Consider the following 10,739-nt stretch of genomic DNA (forward strand, 5'->3'; position numbering starts at 1 on the left):
TTTTTTGTCTTCCTCTTCCTCATTTAATTTGCATATTTGTTATCGTTTCACATCACCTAACTAGAGCATTTATTGATCGTTTAAGTATATGTCCTTACCATTTTAAATGTGTCTCTAGTTTTACCTCAAAAGGTTCTTATTCTATCCATCCTTATTTGTCCATACATCCACTTAAACATCCTCACCTCTACAACTCATCTTCTGCTCATGTGTTCGAGTCATAGATCAACATTCAACTTAATATAATATACCAGGTCCAACCATCGTTTTATAAATTTTCTTTTAAATTTTAGAAATATTTTACGATTACAAAAACACATGACATTCTCCTCCATTTCAATCATCCTATTTGTATTCTATGTAAGACATCTCACTCAATCCCTCTAATTTTTTTTATTCTAAATACTTAAAACTTTCAGTTACAAACAGCTTGTCATCTCCTATCTTAACAATTATCTCATTACATCTAATATTGTTAAACTTAAATTTTATATATTTTGTATTTGCTCTATTGAGTCTAAAACCTTTCACTTCTAGCATTTTCCACCAAGATTCGAGTTTAGCATTTACTCCTTCACGTATCTCATCTACAAATAGCATGCACAATGGTACCATATCTTGGATGTGTCTAATGAGTTCGTCCATGATTAGTGTAAAAAAATAAAGACTTAAAGTTAATCCTTAATATAACCCTATCTTTATGGGAAACACTTTGATTAATCTACTTAAAGTCTTCACTCTTGTCATTACATCCTTATACATATCCTTAATTAGTTCAATATATATTATGCTAGCACCTTTTCTTTTAGAATTTTCCATATAATTTCCCTTGGGACTTTATCATAAGCATTTTTCTAGATCGACAAATATAATATATAAGTCTTGCTTCTATTCTCGATATTTTTCAATTAGTTACCTAAGAAAATGTATAGCTTTTCATGTCAATCTTCCTGACATAAATCTAAATTGATTTTTGATCACCGCGGACTCCTATTACTCTTTCCCAAAATTTTATGATATAACTCATTAGTTTAATACCCCTACAATTTGCACAATTTTGTACGTCTCCTTTATTCTTGTATAAGGGAACTAAAGTATTTACCCTCCACCAATCAGATATTTTTATAGTTTTTAATATCAAATTGAATAACTTTGTAAATTATTCAAAACCTTGTTTCCCTTGGCATTTCCATACCTCTATCAGAATATCATCTAGTCCAACTACTTTTCGATTTTGCATTATATTTAAATCTTTTTCTATTTATGAAGGTTGAATTCTACGATAAAAATTTAAATTTCTATATTCATTTGACCTAGTTAAATTACCCAAGTTAAATTGATCATCTAAATCTTCATTAAAAAGTTGATGAAATCTCTACCATCGCTCTTTTATTTCTTCATCATTTACTAGTACCTTATTGTATTCATCTTTAATACATCTTATTTGAATAAGATCATTTGTCTTCTTCTCTCTTGCTTTAGCTATTGTGTAAATGCCTCTTTCCCCTTATTTTGTATCTAATTTCGGATATAAATGTTCAAAAATTTCATTCTTAGTTTCATTCACTGCTTTCTTGGCCTCTTTATATTTTTTTTAAGTTTTCCTCGTTCTCACCATTTTGCTAATTGTAAAAAATATCAACAAACGTCTCTCAATATGTTTAATTTAAAGCAACATCCGAGTGAATTTTTCTTTTGTATCTAATTTTTGATATAAGCATTCAAAAGTTTCATTTTTGACTTCATTCACTGTTCTTAAGTTATTTAGAGATTTAAAGTTATTTTTTAATATACTTGAAAGATTTTATTTTTTTAATAATTACAAAAAAATTTAAAACTATAGCTTGAGATTTATATATTGCTATTTTAATATCTTAAATTTACATGTAAGTTTTGGCATAAATTAAAAAATTTAAGATTAATTTATAAATTACTTGTTAATTCAGAAAACTAATAAAAATCTTATAATAATTTTTGAGATTTTATAATTACTTTTTTAAAATATAAAAAAAAATAGTCGTTATTTTTTAAAATCTAAAAATTAATTTTAAATTTACATAAATAAATTTGAATAAAATGAGAATTATCATCTAATTAGTTAAACTCAAATTACATCTAAACTTTCTTTAATCTATTCTTTTTTTGTTGTTTGACTCATAATTTCAATATACAATAATAATAATAATAATGAAAAAATAAATTTTTATATCACTAACATATTAATTATACCAATTTAATTAATTAATATATAAATTATAATTAAAACAATTATAATCAATATAATATTGATATTTATAACATAACTGTTATAGTTATTATGCTAGTATTATATAAGATTGTTATAATCATTATAACAATAAAAATTTATAAAAACAGTTACAAATACTGTTATAATTATAATTATGGTGCCAATATATATATATATATATATATGTCAATTTTAATCAAATCTAATTAATTAAATTTATATACCAACTTTAATTAAAATTGATACACACACACACATATATATATTTCAGTTTTAATTAAAACTGATATATAAAAAAAATCTTAAAGTTGCCAACCCTCACTTTTCTCCTTGTAGATTTCTCATCTTCGATATCGCCGCTCCTACTTCTCTTTGGCACGTGATTTGGCTAGAAATGACCAGCAATCATCCGCGCGATGGCTGACAATTACATCTTGCAACTACTTCTAAGTTCTATTACATATTTATTACTTGTCACAAACAACGCTGCTACAAAGAAGAGTTTAACACTTGTTGGTGCTCGCTACCTCTTGTTGCCATTCGTCATAGGTAGCCTCTCATCGACGCTCATTGTTGCATTTGGTAAGATTTTTGATATTTTATAACCCCTTGATCCCTCCCATGTTATTGATAGAAGGAGCAAGCACCTTGCTTCTTACTCTTTCTCTTCCCCACTTTTCTATCCTCTTCTTACTTCTCCATACATGTGATCTTCCACCTATCATTGACTATATACAACCAAATCCAAAAGGCGATTGCAACCAAGCACCACAATCAATTTTGACCCCTCCTAAAGGCCGATTTTTGGCTTATCATTATAGACCAAATTCCATAACCACAATCTCCTTAACCTCAAGAATCATTTAGTATAATCTTGTCAACATCCTAAACCATGCAAATACAATTATACCTCAATCGTATTCCATTGTGTCTCCAAGCCATGATCTAAAATTTCACTTCGGGTTGCAACAGCTTTTGCTCCCTCATCAAAATACTCCCCACCAATTCATTGTTGTTCTCAATGACTACTCCCTCATCAAAATCCCCCACCAATTCATTGTTGTTCTCAACAACTACCTCAAGATCCTCTGCTATAGACAATCTTAGTGTCATTTCCATGCCCAAAAAGTCAACCCTCACCACAAGCTCACACTGCGCATGTTAGATTACCCCCATCACAAGTTCACACTTAGAATGTTCAACTAAAAAGAAGAGAGAAAAAATACTATTCTGTTTATATCATCACCATAACCAGCACAAGTCCAAGCATGGTTCATATTCATCTTTACAAATCAATATCATGAGATATCTATAATTTGAGAGATTAAGAAGATAATATCTGAGAATATTTTATTCATTTGAAAATCAGATCAACTAAACAACTTCAATCCAAAGAATTGCATTGACATAGTCCATCAGTCAATGTACTTTTTCTCTGCAAATTTTAATAAATTTTATTCAAATCAGTATCCCGACTGTGATATCTTAAATTTTAGGAGGGATTAAGGACAAAGGAAATTTGAGAATTAATCAACTCATCAATCATAATCCAAAGGGTACCATGGATAGACTCCCAATCTCTCCAATCGTGCCCTCTTTGTTATCATCATGGAGTGTACTTAATTACTTAAGGCTCCTATCATAAGTTGGATGTTGCTTAATTATCTACACTCCAGCTTGGAGTTAGTTATATGGTCTTAAATTAATAATTTAGTCTTACTGATTTGGTATGTAATTGAATATGCAAGAATATTTGAAGTGATAAAAGAATGTATATGCATGGTCCACTTCCAAAATCTTTATACATGACCAATTTCATATTCATATTTAGCTTCCAAGAAAAGTATACACGGAGGACCACAAATAAACCAAATCACTTACTTTGTCTAGGCAATTCATCCATGGAAGGCAATAATCCCAATAAAAATGTTGAAATAGTTAGGAAGTCGATTGCCTAGATAACAGAGTAAAAACAAAACAAATAAGTTGTCACAATAAATATCAACTATAACATAAACAAATAGTTTAACCTATGACGGAAACAGTCCATCCTCCTGATTTATAGATTAATAGTTAACTTGTGAGGTTAAATCGTTAATAAAAACCAATAAGCACGCCATCCATTTCAATCATCATATTGTTTGAATAAAATTGTACCGTAGTGAGACGACAACACAATGAATCAAACTTACAAGTGGTGAACATTCCCAACCAAAGAACTCTGACATAAACTAGTTGACACTATAAAACAAAGGACATCAAACTAGCAGGTATAGCATCATAAATATAGAAATTAGATCAGAAATATTTCCAAAAATCCATCATAGTGGCACGAATATTCCAAACTCGGGAAAAGTGTCAATTTGAACTTAATTTCTTATACTAATTAACATAATTATAAATCAGCATTCAAACAGGTGTTAAAGTGAAAAGTATAGGAGTTTGGCTTTACAATTAAAAGAAATAACTAAATGAAAATTGTAAGATGAGCATCTTTATGGATAACAATGTTGAGCAGTGTGCGAAAAGATACATAACAAGTTAGTATGGTCCAGTTGAGGAAAATTGCACTTAGAGAAGCCACATACTGTTTGTATCATCTTGTAGTGTTGAACAGTACAATTTCAATAGCATATCATGCCAATATTCAGCACATTTTAAAGTGTGGCTAGAATTGACCGCCGTATGCGCTTCCCGATTTACCTTGGTGGTCGGTGGGAAATGGGACCGGACCGGCCACCCCCAAAGATTGAGTCCATGAGACTGACTGGGATTTATCACCTTAAAGTGTGGCTAGAAGAAATTGAAAGGGTTTTACTCTTTCAATTTCCTTCATCTTTAATTAGTTTTACTTCTAAAATAAGGTCTTTACTTGTTTACTTCTAAAATAAGATGAGGAATTCAGCAAAACAAGTTTAAAAAATTATAATAAACATAATGGCATCTCAACCAATATGTCTACTAATGCATTATAAAGACAATTGATCAACTTAATTTTATCATATAATATCAAATATTATAATTAGGTTAAAAGATGAAATCATTATATAGTGAGATATCTAATAAAACAATTTTGTATTTTATTTTCACATCAGGAGTTAAACATAATTAATTTTTTATTTATGATTAAATTTACAAAGTAAAATCAACTAAAAATAATTAAATAGATAAATATAACTATATAGCATAGAGTAAAGTTGATTTTCAACTATTTAAGAATCAAATATACATAAAAAATTATTTAATGTTAATTGAACTATATACTTAAATTTAATTATCCTAGTTTATTAATTGACTATATTTTAATTAATTTAAAGTCATCATAAATTAATTTTAATTTTTAAATGGTTACGTAGATATAAAACATTAATAATGAATTTAAGTTATTACTAACCTATAAAAATAATTAATACCAAATACAATTATTACTTTAGAATATTGATCTTAATTTGTATAACTAACTTATACTATAAGTTATTAAATAATAACCTTTTTATAAATTTATAGCTATATTAATAATCAAAATCTTTTAATATTTAATTGAATAAATCATCTATATTAATAAATTATTAAGTTTAATGATAAGTTAATACAATTACGTTTAATAAATATTTTCAATTTATCGAGAATAATAAATTTTATAATTTATTAAGTTTATTAATGTAACTAAAAAATTAATTAAATTATCTATAAAATTTATAACCTATAAACTGATATTTGTATAACTTAGCAAGTTAATATAACTTATAGATCAAATAATTAATTAATGTTATTAAGTTTGCATAGAGTAATTAAATTAATAAGTTGAATAGCCTTTATAACTTAATAAATTACATTATAGTTTAGTGAATAACTAATAGATTAATTAAATTATACATACCACTCCCCCTCATGACCTAGGCGTGCTCTTCTTCCCTCTGCCCTCTTCCCTATTCCCTCTTCCCTCTTCCCTGTGTGATCCACCTCCCTCAGATGATTGAGACAGACGCCTATGATGTTTGCTTTCACCCACTCAGTTTTTGCTTCCTTCTCTTCTTCTCCATGTTTTTATTTTCTTGTTCTCTGCTTATATCATATGTCCAACAATCAGATTCTGTCTTGATTTGTACTGCCCAAAACAGATGAATCTCGTCTATTAACCCATTAGCTATTTGGGCTCTTAATTGACTGGTTTAAATGGCTACAATTTGGGCTAAATGGGTTTAGTTAATTGGGCTCCTCAATAACCCTAATTAACCTCACAAAATTTAGAAATTAATTTGACTTATTGCAATTTAATCCTTATAATTTTGGTGTTTTACAAATAATAAGTTTTAGACTCAAACGTATCTAAAATGAAAAAGAAATAATATTACGAGGTTTTAAATATTTATAAAAGAAAATTGAAGCATTACACGTCAATTGAAAATTTTCCAAATTTGAACGTACCCTTAAAAAAAATGATAAATACCTTTTACCTGCCACATTTTTCAAGCGAGATCTAAAACAATGGCCATTTTCACTATCGTAATAATCACTAATATTTGTTAGGGTTTTGGAGAAGCTCAAAGACAAGGGAAATATATAAAATCATGAAACATTGGACAATTTGATGCCGTGCATACCTCAAAAATTATATTGCTAAATTAATACAACATATCTCAGGGGTTATGAATCGACGAGAGATAAATACAGCGTTAGTAACTTGTATCAAACCAGTTTGGTACCAGTTGTGATTCAAATACGAAACCTACAGTTGTGAACTCAGTCAAGAGCAAGAGCTGCAACCTATAATTAATGGTTGATCGGAAAGTTCACTCCATCTGGTAAGATACCTCCTCTAGATGGATGCTGGCAGATGGCAGAGAAAGGGGCACTGATCTCCTTGTGAATGCCTGCCATAAGCCATCTAGAGCAATCATAACTTTGTTTGTTTATCCAATTGCAGCGGGTTGCAATGTTTGATAATCTGAGCTTATAGTGTGGGAGCCAATAGAGCTGTTGTCACTGGAAATGTTTGATTCAGTGCTTTGAGCAAAAACTATTTCCTCCAACCTTGTCTTGGCATTTCCATTATAGTTTTTTCCCCTCCATACAACAATTTGCTCCTTCTCAAATGTCACAAGGATACAAGGAACCAAGTCCTGAATCATAATTCAGTAAGTTTAATTTATTTTCACATAGGCACTAAAACCAAAACCAACAGACGTATCTATGCAAAGTAATCATGAAGTCAGGAGAGGGTGGGAAGCATCAGAATTCTCTTAATCAAAATTTTTCAACAAAATGAAAAAGATAGAATTCTTCAACCATGTCATAATGTCATGATATGTAAACAAGTATAAATGAAACCAACAGGCAGAAAATGGAAATAATGAATTCTGTAACATTTCTCATATGACTATAAGTTGTGGCCAACTTCCGATCACACTTGTGGATATATCATGTGATTTTCTTTGCTTGTTAAATGTTTGCACATATATGGTTTAGGTAACAAAAAGAAAAAAAAAACAAGAAAAAAAACTCCTTACCCTGAGCTTAACCCCAATCTTCTTGTAGTCACTTCTCTCGAGGCCTTTGCAATCTATACGAACAAGTTCATCCGTCAAAAATGCATCACGAACCATAGGTACCAGACTAGCATAATATCCATTCTTCGCTACAAGAATGCTAAAAAGTCATCTTTACAAATCATTGCCATAAAAAGCAGTATGGTTACAAGATGCATTACCAAGCTTTGTCAAAGAAGGTACAGCAGAACCTCACTTCCTCATTTCCTTGGTTTCCTCAATAGTTAGACCTTCAATTGTTGTTTTAATCAACCTAGGATACACTGGTTCATGAGGTTTCCACAACATCAGTGGAATTCTAGGCCTTTTGTGGGGTTTATAATGTCTTCCCCTATACAAAATTATTTGCCCACCATGGCGATGTATGATTAATCCGCCAGTCTTTTCCTGAAGGATGGCAAAAATATTTTTGGTGTATTAAAAACTGCACAGGACATAAGTGACGTGCATGAACAATAGTTTACACACTACACAACGAGATACTATAGCTGGCCAGATTAAACATGCATCTCAAGTACTTTCTCATGGAAAAAGAAGGAATCAAGAATATTACTTAACAAAATAAGTTATCGACTTTTATCTAAACCTGATAACATAAGAGTTTAATCAGGCAAAAGCACCGGCAGGCATATCACTTACAAGAGTTAAAACTAAAGCATCATTTTTGGTAAACTCATTATAGGACTCAGATGCTGTGATAGTGTCATTGGCTTACAAATAAAATGTTTGCAGATACAGAAGAAATAAAAATATATGTAAGACAGATGAATAAAGTTTATGACCTCTAGAGTTACAAAATCAGAAATTACTTTGTCCTGACAAAGACTTGACTAACGGAAATGTAGAAATAACTTGCATGCCATCATTTGGATTTGGAAAAGGAAAGCATAATACCATAGTACCTAATTGGAGAAAATTGCATAATGATGTCAGATTGGCAGATAACTAAACTAATTATTAAACGCGATGTTGAAAGTGTTATGCTATGGTAATTGACCCAATATTATAACTGGATACATATCACACACACCAACCCTTTGATTGCAGCACATATTACCGAAATTGAGTGAAACATAATCAACTAGCACATTAATTTAAAAAGAACATTACGAATTATGACTTTTGTAAATCTATATTTCTTAAGAAGTCATCAATTTTGAAACTATTTTACTAGCTTTACCTAGCATAATGGTACAACCAGTTGAACATAATGACATATCAAGATTCAAATCTTTCATATAAGTACATAAGCACAACTACAGAAAAAGCATACCTCAAGTTGGGTGCAAACATTTTGCATATCAACAGTTGGCACACCAAGACACTTAATCCTTACAGCCTCAGCTTTCTTCCAATTATTGTGAATGTCATTCAACATGTTATGTGTGAGGCCATCTCTCCCTAATAGAAGAAATCTTGATAAGAAGAATTGTAGAGTTTAAAAAGGAATGATTGGTAAATCTATCACAATGTGATTTCATATCTATCAAGATATTTAAAGATTTCAAATTATTACAACATTTAGGTTTTAAATGAAAATATAGTGTTGTATTTTGTCCAATTGCTTAAAGTTGAAGACATGACACTAAAATGGAAGACTTCCATAGCACCCACAATCAACAACATTTGTTAATTAGGAGCAGCCTTAGCAACTTGGACAAGTAAAAAATAAAATAAAATATAGATAAAAAAAAATCCCTGACTCCTTGAGCCCTAGATTGAGAACAATTTACTCATAAGGGGTGAGCAAAATTTCGGTTCAACCGAAATAGCTAACCAAACCGAACTAATTTAAAATTTCAATTTGGTTTATTAGGAAAAAAAATCAATTATTTCAGTTAAATCGGATTGGTTTTGGTTTTCAATTTTGAAAATTGGTTAAACCCATTTTTATTAAATAATTAAAAAATATTAAGATTTTTAATTTTTTATTAAATTGATTAAGTTTTTTATTAAAAAACATTTTTAAAAAATTAGTTATATCGATTAGCGAGCAAATTTATCAGTTTGGTTTATTCAGTTTTAATATAGAATTGATTGGTTCGGTTGGTCGAAAAAAAATTGATTAGTTCGATTTTAACAAATTCAGTTCAGCCAGTTCGATTTTAACCGAATGATCACCCCTATATGCCCAAGGTGGACCTCTCATCCAGACATGTCGCTATAGGTCTTCATCCTCTTGATGTAGGTAGGGCACAAGTGATCATGATTTTGTTATGTAATTCATCTGAGTTTATCCACATTGCCAAGGTGAGGATAATTGTCACACCACATTATGTGGATGAAGTACAAAGGAGTGGTGATCATTTGCATAGTTGATCCTCTATTAGCAAGTTGTTAAAGCTTCTCAAAGTATAGAGATGTAGGAAAAAATTGTGGTTGTGAAGATGAACTAGTCGGGAAACAAAGAAGATGGAAAAGTACAAGGCATGTGCAAGGTTTGTCCCTCGAGACTAAACACAGTATGAAGGATTTAGTGATGAAGGTGGTAGGAGAATGCAAGGATTAGTCGAGCAACTAGTAAGAATAGTAGAGGAAAGGAGAAGATAGTGTAGTGATGGTGCCAGCATCAAATTGGTCAAAGAGAGGATAGTGGAATTGGCTTTCGGGAAGGATCCATCTCTCGAAGAAGTTTGATGTATACGACATGATGGTGAGGAATGTTGAGTTCAGGATCTAGAGGGTCATTCTCAAATTGATTTATTTTTTTCAACAACTAATCTCATTTGACAATAATGGTCTCATTCAGTTAGTGATGTAAATCAAGTGGGTGATTCTTCCATTTTGCCATGCCAACTGCACGCCATCAAACGGTTGGACAGAAAATCAAATGGTTGATAGATTTCACACTAAAACTAAAAGTTATGATATGTTTAAGATACAAAAATTCATACAAAGGAATGATATATTTATTAATTAACTTTTAAAAAAAGGATATATAT

At 30.2% G+C, this 10,739-nt stretch overlaps 1 protein-coding gene and 1 pseudogene across 1 annotated transcript in view; both read right to left on the reverse strand.

The window, feature by feature from the left end:
- Positions 1-4,202, reverse strand: part of LOC141845918 (E3 ubiquitin-protein ligase UPL6) — a gene marked incomplete at its 5' end in the record, with an annotated part of 38,292 nt that extends 34,090 nt beyond the window's left edge. The window contains 1 exon segment of the mRNA XM_074733917.1: positions 4,130-4,202. Coding sequence (XP_074590018.1) covers positions 4,130-4,202 — 73 coding nt within the window.
- A 2,851-nt stretch (positions 4,203-7,053) lies between these two features.
- Positions 7,054-10,739, reverse strand: part of LOC141845920 (CRS2-associated factor 1, mitochondrial-like) — a 4,184-nt pseudogene continuing 498 nt past the window's right edge.

The sequence above is a fragment of the Curcuma longa genome, chromosome 15 (genome assembly GCF_044706935.1).
Source record: "Curcuma longa cultivar G26 ecotype Majalengka, Jawa Barat chromosome 15, ITB_CL_G26_1.1, whole genome shotgun sequence".
In the NCBI taxonomy this organism is placed as follows: domain Eukaryota; kingdom Viridiplantae; phylum Streptophyta; class Magnoliopsida; order Zingiberales; family Zingiberaceae; genus Curcuma; species Curcuma longa.